This window comes from Macrosteles quadrilineatus, unplaced genomic scaffold (assembly GCF_028750875.1).
Source record: "Macrosteles quadrilineatus isolate MER2022 unplaced genomic scaffold, UCM_ALF_1.0 Scaffold_6__1_contigs__length_79288215, whole genome shotgun sequence".
Taxonomy (NCBI): domain Eukaryota; kingdom Metazoa; phylum Arthropoda; class Insecta; order Hemiptera; family Cicadellidae; genus Macrosteles; species Macrosteles quadrilineatus.
This window is the reverse complement of record NW_026542599.1, coordinates 34,673,262-34,693,416: the sequence shown is the minus strand read 5'-3', so window position 1 is coordinate 34,693,416 and position 20,155 is coordinate 34,673,262. Positions and strand designations below refer to the sequence as shown.

General features: G+C 41.2%; 1 protein-coding gene across 1 annotated transcript; it reads right to left on the bottom strand.

The window, feature by feature from the left end:
- Window positions 1-450: 450 nt before the first annotated feature.
- LOC128997456 (ataxin-10-like) lies at window positions 451-18,258 on the bottom strand. The gene is made up of 5 exons (XM_054423093.1): window positions 17,935-18,258; window positions 4,405-4,532; window positions 2,472-2,659; window positions 1,811-1,969; window positions 451-535 (listed from the first exon to the last, which is right to left on the bottom strand). The coding sequence occupies exons 2-5, from the start codon at window positions 4,516-4,518 to the stop codon at window positions 451-453; spliced, it is 546 nt and encodes a 181-aa protein (XP_054279068.1). The 5' UTR covers window positions 4,519-4,532; window positions 17,935-18,258.
- Window positions 18,259-20,155: the final 1,897 nt, after the last annotated feature.

Below are 20,155 nucleotides of genomic sequence, written 5' to 3'. Positions count from 1 at the left end.
TTAGGCTACATGGTAAATCCGACATGGGAAAATAACAACATTTTATCCTTTAAAAATGTTAACATAAAAAAATCATATATGCTTATCAAAATTAGCATGGGAAGTGTGATATGCCACATAAAAGGTCACAGCACTTCTGTAGGCTGCAGAAATGTTGTGCCATAGGGGCAGAAACTATCTGGTAACAGACCCGTCTACAAAAAGACGGAAATTCCTCCTTCTTGTTTGCAATAGCTAAAACCTTTAAGCGAATATAGTCTATTGTTTTTCAACTAAAAAAAAGAAGCAGATTAGATTATTCCTCGCTCCTGTGGGAAGGGTTTATTTACACTCCTTTTAAAAACTTTATTTGACAGAATCAAATTCATTAAGATTAATAACTTGTTTTAATTTGAGATTGCATGTTTATTTCATAAACTATCTTTAAACTGAAATAATTAATTTAAATATTCACCTTCCCTGAACTGGAACTTGAGAAGTGTAAACTTTGGCCCAGTCTACATCCTGAGTCATAAGATGTTCCATTATATATTGCCTAGAAACACACAATTATCAAATAAAAATACCTCTAGGTGCAAATAAAAAGGTTTAAATTCCTGCTGTACTGTCGGTGATCCAGTTTTAAGCCAGCGACCAAGGTTTTGAAACTAAAGGTTCATTTTCAATCTAAAAAGTTAACAAAAAAAGTTACCAAGTTAAAAAGTCCTCTTCCTGGGTTGTAAAGGCTCATCAAATACTTGTAACAATTATCGTCGACTAAAACCCGGATCACTGACAGTGCCGCAGGTATTTCACCTTTTTATTTGTAAAAATGTGATCCAAAGGCTAAACTTGTTCACCTGCTGTAGATACATATAGTACATGAATAACTAACTGTCAATGGATGCAATTTATGACAATAATTATACCAACTTAACTGGAGAATTTCTAAATAAACACCTTAGTCTACCTCATTAGGATAATCCACCAGCCCACAAACATAATCTACTGGTTAATTAGATTAAAGTACTGGTTTTCTTTTAAAAGGAAAGTAAGTTTCTGATTGGGATTTTTAACTATGATAGAGTTCATCTAGCTTACCGGGAGAGAGTAGAGTCGAGGGGCTGATAGATAAACAGTCACAAGCTTTGAGCTAATAAAAGCCACAATTCTTAACGCTGATATTTTGCTCTAATATATGTAACCTTCAGAGTAGATTCATAGACAAAAGAATTATTCCTAAATATAAGACTGACAGCAGTGCTGCGGTTAGCATAAATTCTGGCGCCCACCGCTGGGAGTGCCATGTAGTTTCGGCGCACACCGCTGCAGCGTCATGCGCTAGCAAGTGTTGCTATGACAAGTTGATAGTTGGAGCCAGGGTTGCCAACTTCTAAAGAATTCCCGGAATACAAGGAGTAGGAATTGGTTCTGTTATTTTTTGTGTTTTAAAAATCTTTGGGGTTTTTGAAAAAATGGGCTTTTCCGTTAAAACTACAGGATTTCAGAATTTTCGGGTCTGATACATTGGTAGCATTTCGTTTGCAAGGGTGGTAGTACTAGGTTGCAGACGGTGAATTGACGACAGCGAATCGACAAACACTAAGCACGCTCTAGCGGCACATCACCGGAACCTTCCTTTGTCAGTATATTTAATTATTTTGTCTATGGTAGATTGGAGAAGTTTTGTCCAGAATCAGTTTCGTGTTTTGTGACTTGTTATTTTGTATTATTAGCCACTGGACTCTAACTTGCTCAGGTAAGCTAGGTGGTCTCTCTCCCCTTTTAAATCCTGATTAGCAAAGTAAATAACATGTAACAAATTACTTACGCAAACTCAAGACCATCTCCACCACTTGTGCAGACTATTCTCACAAACTCTTCATCAGAGATAAAGTCCTTGGTTAGATTAGGACACCCAAGTAGTATATTGTACAACACCATCATGCAGATATTAGTCAGTTTTTCATCTCCGTGTGTCGCCATTTGTCTGAAATATTCAAATAATTCTTTGAAATATATATTTAAACCGCTAACATAATATGTAAATGAACGCAAGCTAAGTCAAAATGCAGAAAAGAGAAAAACGAATACCCATCATATTGAAATGCCACCCGAATCACAGCAGGCCTATGTTTTGTACACAGAACATCAATAGAACAGGAGAGAATTTTTTATGATTACCCTACTATTGATTCTTGTTATTTAACTAACTTAATTTTTTCTAAACTATCTAAACAAAATTAAATTATGTGTTTACAAACAATAGTTGTCTTCTGCTTGCATTCATAAACAAACAGCAAAAATAGTACACAAAACAAAACACACATAGAAAAGACTACAGTTTATAATAATAGCAGGAGAAGTCTACTTTCTCTATTCAAAGTCAATGCTTAAACCATACGTAGCCAAATGTGATATCATTCAGATAAAACATTAAGATGAAAACTCGACACTTTTAGTATCTAAAGTCAATGTTAACATATACTCACTTTAACTGAGAGCAGCATTTGGTCCACACAATCCGCTGTGTTTTGGGGTTGTTTACAATGAGATTCCCCAGGAACTGAGCACTGATCCTCAAACATAACGTCCAATCGTCTCCCCTCTTATCCAAACTTTTGTTGATTGCAAGATTGGCGTCATTCAGAACGGATAACTCCGCCAGAGAGCTTTGTACCTGAGGAATGTCAATATGTATCTTTTCACACTCAACGCTGATATTATTATTACGAAATAGGGTACTGTAAAAAACTTAAGGAATATGCCTAGAACAATATATCTAATTCCTGTGAAAGATCTTCTGCTAAAAAATACTCCATTACAGCACTCTTTGGGTTCCTTTATAACAATCTGAAACAAAGTAATTCATTATTTTTTAGCAATCTGTTGCCCGTCTCACTGTCTTTTGCCTGCTAACCAATACAGTTTTTTTTCTTTCTTCAAGGGTCGTTTATTAAGTAAACGCCTTTATTTTTTTGTGCGTAGCCTATAGCTTCTTAGTTTACAAATACATCACATCGAGACTCCTTGTCACTTACTTAGTGGTGGGAATCACCGAATGAAATTTTATCCTGGTTCGGTTAAATTAGTCTTACCAAGCGATTCGGTGATTTAGTTATTTAGTTGATTTAGTTTGTCACATCATCGGGAAACTAAAATTTATTCGGTGATTCGTTCGACTAAAAATCACCGATTGACGCTAAAAGACTAAATGCCATTCCGTTTCCCATAAGATGAAAATTAGTTGTGTTTTGTGACAGTGAATAATGACTAAAACTGATTCGGTGATTCATTCAACTAAAAACAACCGATTGACGCAAAAAATAACTGATTGATTATTCGGTCATGGAAACTATTCGGTTATCCCATCACTACACTTACTGGCATCATTTGTGAACATAAAGGCTGCCATCTGCAGCTCTGTAGCTAACATGTACACTTTGCTGTGTGTCTAAGAGAGCATTTTTTAAGTAATTGAATCTACCGCCACATGCAAGATAAGATCAGTGAAACATTTTTACTACAAGAAATACATCAACTGCTGATGTTTTTCGCCGGACGACAGAAGTTTATGGTCCTAATGCAATCAGTAGGGGTAAATTGCAGAAATGGGTTAGGCTGCGAAATGTCCGTTCGGAAGAAAATATATTTTTTGTTAGTTCCCAGACTTCTCACAGAACACCACAAAGGAGAAAGGTTTTCTTTTTACATGCATTTTCACACTCCCTAATCCATTCCTGGACTTTACCCAACTCATTGCATTAGGGCCATAACCTTCAGTCATCTGGCGATGAATGTCGGCATCGGATACATTTTTTGGGGTAATAAAACGTATCACTGACTTATCTCACATATAGAGATTCAAAAACTTTTAATTTGTCTTAATGCACAGTGGATCGCCATTCTGCACCAATGATGCTAGTAAGCGGCGAGCTGCCTAGTTTTGCACACTAGGGAGCTAACATAATACGCTAAAAACGGCTTTTAGTTAAAAATCGCTTCATGTATGTTGCACGTTTTTATGTGTTTTTTTAGCCTCATAAAGCTTACGCGAAACGTCAATTTCCTTTGTTGGTAGGTAAGTAGGCCTACCGGTAGGCCTAAATGATAAATTATTAATGTTCAAGCCTTTATTTAACACTAAGTTAAAGTTCAAAAGAGTTGTGTAACCACCAAATTATTGTTTTATGCCTGCATAAGAATACATAATCCTTGGTTGCTGAAGTGGAAACAAGGACTAGTTATGGTTCATGGATGAACCATCTTCAGTGTAATCATTCCGTTCCTATGTGATGTGTTAAGTTATTCAAGCATTTGTATTAATTGAACTTACTTTTAATTACCTTATTACGTTCAAGGCCTAGGCCTACCTCAGAATTACCAGCACAGATTTTTCTAAGGCTTCAAAAACATATTACGTACCTCAGAATTTACAGCGCAGTTGTTTCTAAGGCTGCGAAAACAATCGGTCAAGGTGTCTACCGGAGGTGTGTCTTCTAAAACGAGCCGATGTAATAAGTCTGCTGGATCATCCATTCCGCAGTTCTATCCTGGTAATCAAGACCAATTCATTAATACTAAGGCAAAAATGTGGTTCGGATTCCACTATAAACTGTAGGTCCCTTAGTTGCCATTAGCTGTACCGGCTATTGATTAACACAGCTGTGTCTAAGGAATATGTCGGCCTTAGTCACTAACAAGACTACAAGATCGCACCACTCATCCTACACTCATCTCCATTCATACTTGCTGGCTTAAAATAGGTTACCACTTTGTATGGTCGCCATTTCAATGAAAAGTAAGAAAAAACCTTTGGAAAATAAGGTGGGAAAACATTATATGATGTGGAAAGCAAAAGAGACCTCTTGTCGGGGATTTTTGATTTTGAGTTATATATAGCCTATAATATATTTCAATTCCTTATTAAATTCTGAATCACTTGGTGCAAGTCCCATGCATCTACGATTGTTTTTTGGGTAAGTTATAGGACTTTGAAATGATGTTATGGAAAAGGGTCATTTTGATCAAAAACTACGGGATTTTGAACATTTAAAATACGCATAAAAACAGTTTTTTTTTTTTTTATTTAAGAAACAATTTTGGTATCAAAATAATTAAATAAAGCTTATAATGTCTTCTTTGGAGGCAAAACCAATTTTTGTCTTAACTCACGATAGTTTTAATTCAAATAATTGTTTTATCGAAGCATTTCGTAAAAATCATATTTCAGAAAAGGGACCTGATGTTATACCTGTATTATTTCTCCATACATATTTAATAGGCCAACATGAGTTTTTAGATAATTGTTTTGAAGCTGTCACACATCCGATGACCATGTTTAAGGTGTCATTGGATAAGTTATGGCCTGTAGATTTCCTATCAAACAAAAAATCTTTCATCAGGGCTTCTTAGGGAGAAACTGTTTGTTTACATTTGAACAGATGAATACTTTGAAATTTAATTTACACTAACTAGCTGTTACCCACGGGCTTCACCCTGTTTGACTTCATAAGTATTAGCCTATCATTGACTAATTGAGCGGAGCGAGCGAAGCTCTTATACGTCGACTCTTATGCATTTCGTAATACGCAAACTCCTCCTAGACGGCTGAATCAATTGTTTTTAAATTTTGCATGGTGATGAAGACCACATCGGTGAGTGCCAACATCTATATGGCGTTAAAAAAGTCTCTCAGGAATCCGCCCCACTGGGTCTCAAAGTTTCAATGTAGTCCTTATGGAAGCAGTATTTGACACATAAACAAAGACATATGATCAGCTGTTGACTTTTAAATGCACTAGATAAAGAAATAGCTGATAGCATTATTTCACAGATATTAGAACAGAAACGGTATGGACCATTTAATATAATCAAATGACGACACTAGCTTGAGGTCCGTGACGTTATTAAGTGGTTAAGGAAGTAGTAAGGCGAGCAGTCTGGAGTAGCCTATGGACACCGTTTATGACGATTAGATTAAGGTATCTGCATTCCTAAAATTCTATGGGAAGGGAGGAAAACAGGTCCGCGACGTAGGAAGTGGTGAAGGCAGTAGTAAAGGCGAGCAGTCTGGAGTGTGGAAACTTTTTATGACGATTAGATTAAGGTATCTGCATTCCTAAAATTCTATAGGAAGGGAGGAAAACAGGTCCGCGACGTAGGAAGTGGTGAATGAAGTAGTCAAGGCGAGCTGTCCGGAGTGAGGGAACTGTTTATGACGATTAGATTAAGGCATTGAGCCGACCCCTCGCACCGCCCCCAGACGAACAACTGAAGGAAGCATGCCCCCCATAGTGACAGTGCGAGTGGTCGCCCCACAACCCTGACAAAAGTGAAAGGCCGTGGGTGAACATCAAAGCAAAACAAAGAATTGTGAACAAAAGCCTATATATTTATCAAAATCAACAAACGCCGGCCTTCTGGTGAAAATGTGACAGAAGGCGGACATTGACTCTGGGTTGCAGGATTGCTGCCCGACCCAAACCGACTGAGTTCCGGCGCAAAGCCAGTACTCACACTATACAAAAACACTGAGGCGTGACATTGGTGGGACGCTTGGTGGGCAAGTCACGGCTCAACCTCCCCCCCCAAAGGAGGACTTCCTCTCCAAAAAAAAGAAAACAACCTCTCCCAATTCTAGAAGATCTCAACACCACAGATCAACTCAAGTGTCTGAAGTGGGGAACGCCAAAAGTCTTTCAACTGGAGGGACAACTCACCCCCAGGGTTTGCACTGGCCAGTGCTGGAAAATTTACTAGGGAAAAATCTTCAGCAGCGCACAAGGGACAGAAGAGGTGATCAAGCTCTCTGGCCCAGTGCACTTCCCACTCAGACACAAGAGTAACGAAAGATGACCTACGGAATTGTTCCCCGGAAAGGCTTCAGATGAGAAATGTGAGCCCTCCGGAAAACTTCTCCAGTCTGCGGATTTCCAAGCCGCACGGAGACAGGAGTCAAGAACTTCAAGATGCGGTGGGGACCTGACCACCGATGAGACAACTTAGCGGCTCTCTTGTCCACGGCCGAACTGACCGGATGAGCCTTGCAGAAAACCAAATCCCCCACCTGGAAAGGATTGTCCAACCGACCTCGATTGTGCTTCCTCCGAACCAATTCCCTAGCTCTTATCAAGTTCCTCCTAGCCGCCTGCCAAGTTGCCTTGACATTGGCAGCACCAGGGGGTGGCAGAAGATCGCCAATTTTCCACACATTTGCCAAGGGATTATTGGGTGGATAGCCCAACAACAGCTCGAAAGGGACCGCCTTGTGACTCTCATGGTGTGCAGTGTTGAAAGCAAATTGAATCCAAGGAAGTTCCTGATCCCAGGTGGTCTGCTTGTCAGCATGAAAAGCTATGAGAGCGGATCGAAGGTTTCTGTTGAACCTCTCAGCATGGGAAGGCTGTGGATAGTAAGGAGAAGTGGTCACATGGCGGATACCGTGCCCAAAGCACATTCTTTTGAAAAGGTGAGACACGAACTGAGTTCCGTTGTCAGAAACAATGGTGGCGGGTATTCCAAAGTGTTGGAACAAATGGGTACGAAGTGCCTGCACGGTGAGCTGTGCAGTGGCGTTCCTCAAAGGAAAAAGCCAACAAAACTTGGAGAAGGCATCCACACAAACAAGCAAGAATTTGTTTCCTGACTTGCTACGTGGGAGAGGCCCTACATAGTCTATGAAAACCTTCTCCAAAGGTCTCTCCGCCACCTCAGATGACAACAACCCATACTTGGTATTCTGAGCAGGCTTGCTTAGCGAGCATGTTTGACAAGAACGTACTCGTGCCGCAATGTCCCTGTCCATACCCTTCCAGATGAACATGTCCCTAACCTTCGCAATGGTCTTGTGAATCCCTAAGTGCCCACCCACAGGGGAAGAGTGAAAGTACGCAAAGACCATGGGTACAAGAAGACTAGGCAGCACAACCTTGGGTTTACCTCGCTGTCGGTCTCGACAACAAAGGGCACCCTGGGACAGAAAATACGGGGGGTGGGCTCCCCCGTTTTGAAGCTCACCAATGATCTTAGCCAGCTCGGGATCTTTTAGCTGATGTGGGATGAACTCAGAAAAGGCAAGGGGAAACTCCAGGAGCACGGCACACCCAGTGTGCTCCTCCTGATCAGAAGGTTGGTCGTCAGGTGAATGATACATCCTGGATAAAGTGTCAGCAATCACATTCTGCGTGCCTCGAACATGTTGCACTTGGAATTTGAGGGAAGATATTTGGACCACCCAACGACCAATTTTCCCAAGCTGGCGAGGATGTGCAAGGAGCCACGAGAGTGCTTGGTTGTCGGTTTCCAGCAAAAACTCTTTATGTTCCAAAAAACGTCTGAACTTATTCACTCCAAACACGACAGCCAAACACTCTAACTCATACACAGAAGAGCTTTTCTTTTCGCATGGGTTCAAAGTGCGTGAGGCATACGCAATTGGCTGCCTAACACCATCTACCTCTTGAGACAACACAGCCGCAATAGCGACGGAGGAAGCATCGGTTTGCAAAACAAACTTTCGACTGAAATCTGGCATCGCCAAAACTGGAGGTTGCATGATAGCTTCTTTCAGAAGATCAAAAGACATCTGTTGTGCTTCACCCCAAACAAACTTGGCGCCCTTCTTCCGAAGCTCATTGAGAGGAGCCGCCAACTCAGCCACATTGGGGATGAAACGCCGGTAAAAACCCACCATTCCAATGAAACGGGCAATGCCTTTGACATCTCTGGGAGGAGGAAAATCCCTGATACCCTGGGTTCTAGCCGGATCGATACAGACACCTCGTGAAGATACTAGATGACCTAGGAAAGAAATCTCAGCCTGAGCAAAACTAACTTTCTCCGGATTTACGGTAAGGCCAGCCCTAAGCAACCTATTCATGACTTCCTCAAGATGAACCAGATGGTCTTCAAAGCTCTCACTGTACACCAAAAGATCGTCAAGATAGTTGAACACAAATTTGAACTTGACGTCATGAAAGATGGAGTCCAGAAGTCTGGTGAGGGTCTGGGCCCCCACAGCTAGGCCCATGGGAACACGTGTGAACTGGTACAAGTTCCACGGGACGCAGAAGGCAGTGAGAGGTCGAGATTCAGGTTTCAAAGGAATCTGATGGTAAGCCTGGTTCAAATCAAAGACGGAAAAATACTTGGCCTTACCGAACCAATCGAACGCAGAGTGCAAATCAGGGAGAGGGACAGAGTCAATTTCAATCTGAGCATTCAACTTGCGATAATCTAGAACCATTCGAGACTTGCCATTTGGCTTTGGAACTAGAAAAGCTGGACTAGCGTAACTTGAGCGAGAAGGCTCAATTACCCCATTTTCAAGAAGCTCATTGATGATTCCACGGAGTGTCTCCATTTTGGGTGGAGCAAGCTTGTAAGGATGAGAACGAACTGGACGGGTGTCAGTCAAACGGATTTCGTACTCCAAAAGGTTGGTGACTCCAAGCTTTGGCGTCAGCACCTCAGGAAAACGAGAACACAAGGTTCTGATTGCTTCAGCCTCACCAGGAGTCAGATGCCCTAATGGATCAACTTTTGGTTTGCTGGGTGTCTCAGGCTCTACCACAGCTGCACCATCCACAATTTCATCTGCGAAAGGAATGAGCACCCGTCTTGCGAAACGAAAGAAGCACTGGCCTCTGCCCAAATCCAAAATCAGGCCACAATGCTTGATGAAATCCGCTCCCAAAATGACAGGTATGCAAAGGTCCTTGGCTACCCAAAAACTCCACACCCAAGAAAAATGTTCAATCTTGAATTTCAAACGGGCTTCATAGATGATAGGAAGTGGGGATTTCGAGGCAGTCCAGCAGATGTGGGTACTTCGCTCAACTTGCTTGATTAGCCCAGAAGATTTTAGGTTTTCAAACAGGGACAAGGAAATGAGACAACGGGCTGACCCAGAATCCACAAGGGCCTTCTGCACCGTTTTACCAAAGAAGATGTTGAGTCGTGGGCAAGTTGAGCGCGCCGCTTTCACTCCCATGCATGCAAGCTCCCTCATTCCCCGCGACAGAGGCTCCCCAAAACCAGCACTCCCAGAAGGGGCAGTACTCAGAGAAACCAAATTCCTGCTGACTTTCTCCAAAACAGCTTTCTCACAGGGCGGTTTAGGCAAACTTTCCCCTTGTGAGCTACTTAGGTTTTTGGACAAAGTCCCAAGATTAACCCTCTGACGACACACTCGTCTCATGTGACCTGGTTGACCACAACGAAAGCAAACAATAGGATGCCTCTGTCTCTGCGGTGTTTCAGGACCTCGACCCACGGAAGCTACAACAGGATGGAGAACAGTCTGGGGAAGATGCCCCGAAACATGCTCCCTCTGACAATCAGCGTCTTGAACGCTCCGTGAAAGGATGACCAGCCTATCCAGGTCTGCAAAAGAAGAAGGCTTCGGAGCAAAAATCAGTCTGGACCGCTCCTCAGGCTTCAACCCCTGCAAGACAATGTCCACCAGTTGGTTTTCAGGGATGCCCAGCCGTAGGACACGCCACACGCCACAAATGTCACCCACATACTGACTGAGAGTTTCATCAAACTTTTGAGGACGAAACACTCTCTCAACCTTCAATCTCTCCATGACCCTGAAGGGGACAAAGAGCTCAAGCACTTCACTGTGAAAATTGTCAAAATTTACTCCCCGTTTCAAACAGTCTAACAATTTGTCACCAAGAGGTCTCAGGCAGAGTGGAACCAGCAGTTCCAACACTACTGAGTCCTCCATGCCTGGGAACTCCTTCAGGTGCAACACCTTTCCCAAAAACTCTAACAAAGGTTCCACCTCTAAACCATCAATCGGGCGAATGTCGCTCAAAACCCCAGCAATGGGATTGGGCAGTGGAGCAAACAAACCCATTTTGTTCTCAGTCAGTCGGCCTACCTTCAAAACACACATAAAAAAATTTTTTTTTTACAACGAACAATTCACAAAATTAACTAACTAAAGACTCTGGACTGAAATGCCTACAGTCAGATGAGGTCCCAAACAGAAGAACCTGCCCATACACACCGCCTTAGCCACCAAATCAAAAACACGGACCTTACACTCACGACATACACACAACATACATACACTAAACAACAACACCTAACATTTGTGTGATGAGGTAAACACACACACACACAGTTTCAATTTTGGGTTTGGCCATGCTTTTGACACTCTTGCTCCCAAAGGATGCAAGTAATTAACCAGATTCCACCCGGTGACTCGGCCAGGGGCGAGCTCCTAATAAAAACTACAACAGTGTGCTTACCCCACCACGACAACATTTCTTCAAAAAAATTCCTAAGACTGCCAGACCAGCATCACCCAAAAATCAAATCCAACCACGGCCCTTCGTGGATAGAGCACAAAAAACCACGCTCTGCTACCATCTGAGCCGACCCCTCGCACCGCCCCCAGACGAACAACTGAAGGAAGCATGCCCCCCATAGTGACAGTGCGAGTGGTCGCCCCACAACCCTGACAAAAGTGAAAGGCCGTGGGTGAACATCAAAGCAAAACAAAGAATTGTGAACAAAAGCCTATATATTTATCAAAATCAACAAACGCCGGCCTTCTGGTGAAAATGTGACAGAAGGCGGACATTGACTCTGGGTTGCAGGATTGCTGCCCGACCCAAACCGACTGAGTTCCGGCGCAAAGCCAGTACTCACACTATACAAAAACACTGAGGCGTGACATTGGTGGGACGCTTGGTGGGCAAGTCACGGCTCAGCATCTGCAATCCTAAAATGCTATTGGAAGGGAAGGAAACAGGTCCACGTCGTAGGAAGTGGTAAAGGAAGTAGTTAAGGCGAGCTGTTCGTGGTGTGGGATCTGTTTGTGACCATTAGACTAAGGTATTTGCAATCCTATGATGCTACGGGAAGGGAGGGAAACAGGTCTGTGACGTAGGAAGTGGTGAAGGAAGTAGTCAAGACAAGCAGTCCGGACTGTGGGAACTGTTTGTGACCATTAGATTAAGGTATCTGCTATCCTAAAATGTTATGGGAAGGGAGTCAAGACAAGCAGCCCGGACTGTGGGAACTGTTTGTGACGATTAGATTAAGGTATCTGCAATCCTAAAACGCTATGGAAACTGAGGAAAACAGGTCCGTGACGTAGGAAGTGGTGAAGGAAGTAGTCAAGGCGAGCTGTCCGGAGTGTGGGAACTGTTTATGGCGATTAGATTAAGGTATCTGCAATCCTAAAACGCTACGGAAAGGGAGGGAAACAGGTCCTCGATGTAGGAAGTGGTGAAGGAAGTAGTAAAGGCGAGTTGTTCGGAGTGTGGGATCTGTTTATGACGATTATATTTAGGTATCTACAATCTTAAAATGCTATGGGAAGAGAGGGAAACAGATCCGCAACGTAGGAAGTGGTGAAAGAAGTAGTAAGGTGAGCAGTGTGGAGTGTGGGAACTGGAAACCGTTTGTAGCAGTTTTAATGTATCTGCAATGCTGAAATGCTATGAGAAGGGATGGAAACAGGTCTATGAAGTAGGAAATGGTGAAGGAAGTAGTAAGGCTTGCGGTGCAGAGTGTGGGAACTGTCTATGGCAATTACATTAATGTATCTGCATTCCTAAAGTGCTATGGGAAGAGAGGGAAACAGGTCCATGACGTAGGGTGTGGTGAAGGAAGTAGTAAAGGTGAGCAGTGTTGAGTTTGGGAATGGATTAATTTATCTGCAATGCTAAAATGCTACGGGAGGATACTGTAGACTGTATGTTAAAATGATTACGAAGCACGAATCGATACACATTTTCGATACATGCAATCGTTTACAATCAAAATTTACAACTGAGTTGACAACAGCTGATTTTTACTCCATAGAGGCTAAAAACGATTTTTACTCCCTTACTTTTCCTTTTTATTAAATATTAAAAATGCTACTTTAGACCCGCAACGCATGCATTAAAAACTACTGTTTTTACTGCAGTATGACAAAAACAATATAATATACACCCTTGATGACTCCGCTCAATTTTGTGGATGCCTCTGCAAACGCCACCTAGTATAAATAAAATTAGAGTTTTGCCTGTACATTGCTCAGAATCATAAATTGTTAGGTTATTTTTTTGTTTTATACATTAAAGAAGCCGTAACAAGTCTCATCTCAATTTCTGTCTGTCTGTCCCGGCCCAAGAGCCATTTTACGCTGCCTTTTCCTGAAAAACGAGAGTAGGTACCGGTACCATCAAGTTCCAAATCAATTTAATGTATTCACTGGATTGGCGAGAGTGTCTTTAGCTATTAAAATATGGCCTCACTACTTTGTAAATAAACTTACGGACATTTAAAAACCCAATTTTGTGTGATTTTTCTCCAATTTTTTCCAATGTTCACCACATAATCATCTATGAAATAGCGAACAGCTGTTGGGATCAAGATTATTTTTCTCTAGCTGTCACTGATATGTTTACATTGAATGTTGTTTACAAATACCGCAATCATTTCCAATCACGTTTCAAAAGCAAATCCAAACCAAATTGGATTAAACCCGTTTTTCCTTATATAACGGATTTAAATCGCAAGTGCAATAATGTGTAGGGTAACCGTAAACTAAAATAGAGATTCTTTGAGTATACAATTTTTCTTGATCTTCTTCATCATCATCGGTACCTAGGCTATGACTGTGTCCACCGACAGCAGCCCTACTAACTGTTGAGCCTCCAGGTGGGGCCTTTCCCAAAGCTGGCAGTGGAAAAAGTTATGTTCCACGTCATCGGGAATGCGTGGGCAGTAAATGCAATCGTGTGGGACGGCTTTGCCGATCCCGAACAGGTACAATTGGAAAAAGCCGTGACCCGTCAGAAATTCGGTCTGGTAGAAGTCCACCACTCCGCATCGCCGATTAATCCAAGGTAAGACTTGCTGTATCAGTCACCTGGTCCAGTGTCCCCGTGTCTCCTATTTCCATCTCACCTGCCACAGCTGGTAGGTGCGGGTGCGTCTCTCTGTTTGTGCCTGGTCCTCCTCACAGCGCTGATGAATTGCCTTTCTCTCTGCTGCCAAAAGTTTGAAGGGAATGACTCCAGCAATTGTATACTGAATGGCTAGTAAAATCATTTATCATTAACCACCAGGAGGGCGGGTTCAGACAATGTTCAGGAGGCAGATGCTACTCTTAGTGCTTCCTGACGCTGCACTTGGGCAGCCGCATCATGTATAGGCCTACCTCCTTATTGAGAGCGTCTGCCCACACCTCTGCACCGTACAAGAGTAGGCCTGTGGACTGGACCAAAGACATTAACAGCCTTCTAGGACTGGACCGAGGCCCTCCGACATTGGCCATCACCGATTAAGAGAGGAAACCACTTTAGCGGCCTTGTCCACCGTACGGAAGATCTGATCCCACCAAATAAGCTTTCTGTCCACCATAACCCCAAGGTACTTGGCAGTACGAACGGTCTGGACCTCAACGGCCCTCACCCTCAACGGCACGATGGTGTCAATCCGTTTTTTTGTCAATATCCAGCTCAACGCTACGTGCAGCTATCAAAGCTGCAACATTGTCTGCGTACCCAACCAAAACAGTTTCCTCAGGCATTTCAGACCTCATAAGGCTGTCATAAGCGACATTCCAGAGGTCTGGGCCGAGTAGAACCTTGGGCAGAACCGGGAGTGACACTCATCGTCCGTGGGCCTTCTGTAATGTCATACATGAGGAGGCGGAACCGGAGATAATCCTCTATGATACGCATGAGGTATGCTGGAACGTGAAAGGTGTTCTCCAGAGCATCCAGCATATTGCAACACCTCACAGAATTAAATACGTTTCGCACATCTAGTGTTACGAGCAGCACAACCCTACGAGAGTAGTGGTTAAAATCTTTAGCTCTTATCATGGCTTGCTTCACCTCCTCAATAGTGTTAACTGTATATCGCCCCATCCTGAATCCATACTGATGATGGGACAGGTCCCCCGCAGCGACCACAGCTGAATTCGGCCGGGAATGCATCAACTTCTCGAGGACTTTGTCAGCCGGATCCAACATACATAGAGGTCTGTAAGAGGATGGCAGGTCTGGATCTCCCTTTCCCTTCCTGACAAGTGCAAGCCTAGCTGCTTTCCAGCACGAAGGGAAAACTCCTTCGACTAGGCAGGCATTGTACATGCTCAAAAGGATCAAGGGGTTATTATAGTGGAATATATTACAGAATAGGACTGGCCTTTGAAGAGGTCAGGGGATGCGACGTTGCCACTTCGTTCTTGGCTGGTGAGCTGACTTTCACCTAGAGCCCGGCACCCCCTCTATCGTCCCACTTGTAGGGTAGTTCAGTTCAACACTACAAACTACAAATTAATAATTTATTTGTTCTTGGTGGTTTTGGTTAGTATTGTTATATTTTTATATCGTATGGAACACAAAATTCATCCCATACATTACTATGGTTTGATTATTTGCTACACAACCGTCTTTAAAATGGCTCAAACAGCTACCAGATGCAGTTTTTGAAAAACATATAAACATAAAATTAATAAATTTAACAGTAAAGTTATATGACCAAACAATTTGTATATCAGTTCTAAAACAGCCCTTGCCATATCCGATAAAAATATAAACGTGGCAAAAACTAAGATTGAAGCAGATTTTTTGAAGCTGACAATGTGGTGCCATGACAATGGATTGATTATAAATGGCAGTAAATCAAAGATTATGCATATTCATTCACCTTCGTACCAATGCACAGAGCTAGCAGTAAAATTTCATTCACACGATTGTCTGCATCGGAAGAGCTATGAAAATATGTGTCAGTGTATGAATTTGGAGTATGTTTTAAGTTATAAATATCTGGGAATCATAATTGACCATAACATGAAATGGGACTTGCACTTGAAACAACTAACTGATAAATTAAGATTATGCTTATTTAAGTTTTACCATATAAGACAATACCTGCCACTAAAAACAATGAAATTGATTTACTCAAGTCTGTGTGAATCATTGCTTAGATATGGTGTAAGGTCATGGGGAGCAGCATCAAACACAGCCATAATGCAACTAAAAACCGTGCAAAGCAGGATAATCAAAACAATGACTAAGCTTGATTCTGCTGATCTGGTTGAAAATCCCATGCTAGGTTATCAATTGGTCAACGTTTTGCCAGTTGATGGGCTGTTTAAGTTTTTAATTACAACAGATTATTATTTTTCAGATGAGTTCAAAAACCTTAATGTTCATAGTTACAACTCAAGGCAAATGTTCTTTATTGTGCCTAGAACAACAAATAAATATTCTAAAAGAACAAGGGAATATTTAGTTCCATTCTTGTTAAACAGTTTACCAGTACAGCTGAGGAATATATGTTACTGTGGAGTTTTAAAGAAGAAGTTAAAGAATTTATATCTAGATCTGAGTTAAAGATAACTGTGTTTCATATCTTATCATTGTTGTTCACTGTTCCAAATGTTTATTATTGTTACTTTTTTAATAGATTATTCACTGTTCAATGTTTCAAATGTTTATTATTGTTACTTTTTTAATAGTTTTAAATTCGTTTATTACTGTTACTTAATTCATTGTTTATTAATAATTGTTAAAATCTGACAACTTTAAATTCTATGATTGGTTTGGTATATTATTGAATTCTTACAGAAAAACAAGGGAAACAAAAGACTGATTGTGTAACAAAGACTGATTGTAAAAAAAGCACTGTGAAATAACAAAATTAGAATAATTGCTGCAGACAAGCCATATTGGCTTTTGTGGCTTGGAATTGTATGTGTTGTAAATTTGTATTTTTTGGAAATAAATAATAATAATAATAATAAAATAAAAAATCCTCTAAAATATTGCTCAGCTTATTGTTTTAAATACATGAAACAAAATTAACTTGGAAATGAAGAGGATACAATCTACCAAATTAATTATTCATTTGAGATGGGGACACCACCTATGAGCGTATTTTAACCTAAATATGAGTGTAGAATGGAGTAAAATGCATTTTGTAGCTTTGTGACTGGCCTGTTTCGAATTATTAACACACTTTAAGGCAATTACTTGACCAAACAAGAGGATATGCTCGAAACGCACAGGTCGAATGTCGGGCAAAGACTGAGTGTGTGCGTGGCACAACTTGGCAACAGTGGACAGTTTTCTGAAAGCTTATTGGATACCGCTTGCCCTCACCCCACCCGACTCAAACTGGTTCCAGTCCTATTCTGTAATCTATTCCACTATAGTAAAAACCTTCCTTGAGGACTTCGCCGGGTACCCCATTGGGTCCAGGAGCCTTAACTTATTGTTCTTCAGGGATAGGACGGCCCCCTCCATCTCTTCAAGACTGAAAAGTGGGACATCATCCACCCTTCCAAAATCCCGCAGTGGGCGCAACGTGTGAGCTGTAAGTTAAAACGGACTCGACTATCCTCTCCATAGTGGCCCTGTCCATGACGGAAGGTGGAGAGCAGGTGCCAAGTTTCTTGGTTAAGTTTGTAACCCAGGCTCCATGGGTTGGAATCGACATCGTCCTCGTTCCGGACACAGAATGTGTCTGGATGACGATTGAAAGTGGCCCAAGCCTGATAAGAAAGAAGATTTTCACAGGGAATTCGCCTGACAAATAAGTCCCAGACTTAGGCCAGGGGTGGTAGTGGGAACGAGGGGCTTTGGTTTATCATTTATTGTCAATTAATAAAAAAATCTTATACTGACTTTCACAAAAAAAAAAAAAATAAAACAGCTCGTAAACTGCAAACTCTATTAGACCTTTAACCATATTCACCTTTAACAACAACACCAGGAAACCCGAAAACTCCAAACAAAAAAAGATCAATACAAATCCTTCTTCTCCAATGTCTATATTGCATATGGTTATGTGTGCCAGGTTCGCTAAGTTTATAATATTAGTAGGCCTAACATAATATAAGATAATACAACCTAAAGTAGCCAACATCTAACTTATACTTATTTAATACGCATAGGTACAAATAAAATTGAAGATTCACAGACTAACCTAATCGTAAGTTAGTTATCAAGAATTAAGACGAATCTGATGAATGTGTGTTGGAAAAATCTTGCCTCTTGTATATTGCTTGGCCTAACTAACACTGGTTGTACTAGGCCTAGCCTGATTCTGAATGGCCTAGCCTAACAAAGCCTGTATCACAACAAAATAATTCAGACACTTTTGCTGCTTCTTGTCACTACTAATTTTATTTATATTGCTTTCTTCATTCACTAATCATTACACATATCAAATCGGAATTCGGAACCGTAATGGATGAATGAATAACAGAAACAATCACTACAACCGACAGACAGAAACAGAAATAAGAATGAAGAAACTGAAATTATTGAAATTGAAAACAGAAACAGAGTTAGGTTAGAGTGTCAGTGTACACACTACACAGGTGCAGACTAAAAATAAAAAATAATAATGGACTGTTCTTCTTGTTTTCCAGTATGCTTATAAAAGCTGGCTTGGTTAAATTACCATGTAGATACACTATCACACTTTATAAGGGTCTGACTTACGGGAGATATATCAAAAAAACCATTTCCATCCAAAACAAACTCCATCGGGCAAACTCACGCTAATGTTCCGCTCCCTGTACCCTCACTCAGCCCGTACCCTCCCAAAGCCAGTGTCGATTGTTGTGTGCTCAGATAGTCACGGGCGCCACATATCGAGGCTGCTAAGAGAAAATGTAAAATCAGAAAGTGTAATTACTGAGTGGGTAAAACCTAATGGTAAGATGGAAAACATTTTAGAAACTGTAAGAGCATATTCTTCAAATGTATGTGATTATGTCGTCATTATGGGGGGGACAAATAATATTGTAAACGAACGCTGCAGCTTAGATTTTGTCTTAGATTTGGAAACTACTCTTGGCAAAATGTCTAATCTGAAAGTTATCCTCGTCGGTCTTCCTGCTAGACACGACAACCCCTCCCTCAATACATCTGTGAATAAAGTTAACTCTGATCTTCTTAGTCTTTCATCTAAATACAATAACGTCACTTTTCTGTCCTTAAGTTCCATCCCTCGTTTTGCATTCACCAGACATGGACTACATCTGAATTTTAAGGGCAAGCATATGTTGGCAAACCTCTTGGCAGATTCAATGAACCTTTCTAAATACTCTTTCCCCATCCAGACACCTTCTAATAGTCAACTCTATCCTAAGCCTTGGCTGAACCACGAATCAGTGACAGTCTCCAAACAAATAAAACCATATCCTGTACGTTCTTATATAGCTGAGCAAAGTAACAACCACAATACTCGAACGTTTGTCTCCAAACATTTTTTAGGGGAGGCTCGGAAACCTGTGGGGGTTCCTTGGAAACACTTCCTCAGGGAAACCAGAGAAAGGATAAGGTGATTAACTGTCTCAAAATAGCACATCAGAATATTAGGAGTCTAATGCACAAAGTAGATCTGCTAGAAATATTTATTAAAGACGAAATTCCTGATATTCTGTGTTTGTCCGAACATTTCTTGAAAGAGTATGAGATAGAAAATTTAGTCTTAGGCAACTTGACTTATGTCTCTGCTTTTTGTAGAACTAAAATGAATGGGGGTGGTGTGGCAATATGGTGCTCTCCTGGTATAAAACACCGACCACTTGACTGTAAAGCGTTTAGTGTAGAAGGCGAGTGTGAACTTTCTGCAATGTCAGTAGAAGTTAGTAAAAAAAGTAAAATACTTGTTGTAGCAGGCTACAGACCACCGTCAGGTCACCCTTTGAATTTATGAACGACTGTTTAAATGAATATGCAGCTAAGCACAACAAGGTTTTTGTTCTTGGAGACTTTAATATTGATCTATCTATTGACAGCTTTTCTGGTAGTAAATTTACTGCGATCATGGCGTCATTTGGTCTGTACAACACTATCCACTCGTATACAAGAGAAGCCTCAGGATCATGCACCTTAATTGATCATATATTTACAAACGATCATGATGGCACAAAGAGTGAAGTTATTAAGACTACTGTCTGACCACAGTGCCCAGACTATAACAACGAGCATAAATATATCGAACAATGACAGGCAAGTCAAGTTTAAGTATGGACGGAGTTTTAATACCTCTAATATTGAAACGTTCAAATACTATCTCAAAAATGAAAAATGGGATGAGGTGTTCCAAGTGACAAAAACAGAGAATAAGTACAATGCTTTCATAAGCCAGTTTAAGTACTGTTTTGAGATATGTTTTCCAGAAAAATTAAAAA

Excerpts from the sequence above, each read along its gene's own strand:
- LOC128997456 (XM_054423093.1), bottom strand. The coding sequence starts at position 4,518 with ATGGATGATCCAGCAGACTTATTACATCGGCTCGTTTTAGAAGACACA. Across the intron at positions 2,660-4,404 it reads ACTGCGCTGTAAATTCTGAG|GTACAAAGCTCTCTGGCGGA; the intron begins GTACGTAATATG and ends GACATTCCTCAG. Across the intron at positions 1,970-2,471 it reads AAATGCTGCTCTCAGTTAAA|ACAAATGGCGACACACGGAG; the intron begins GTGAGTATATGT and ends TGAATATTTCAG.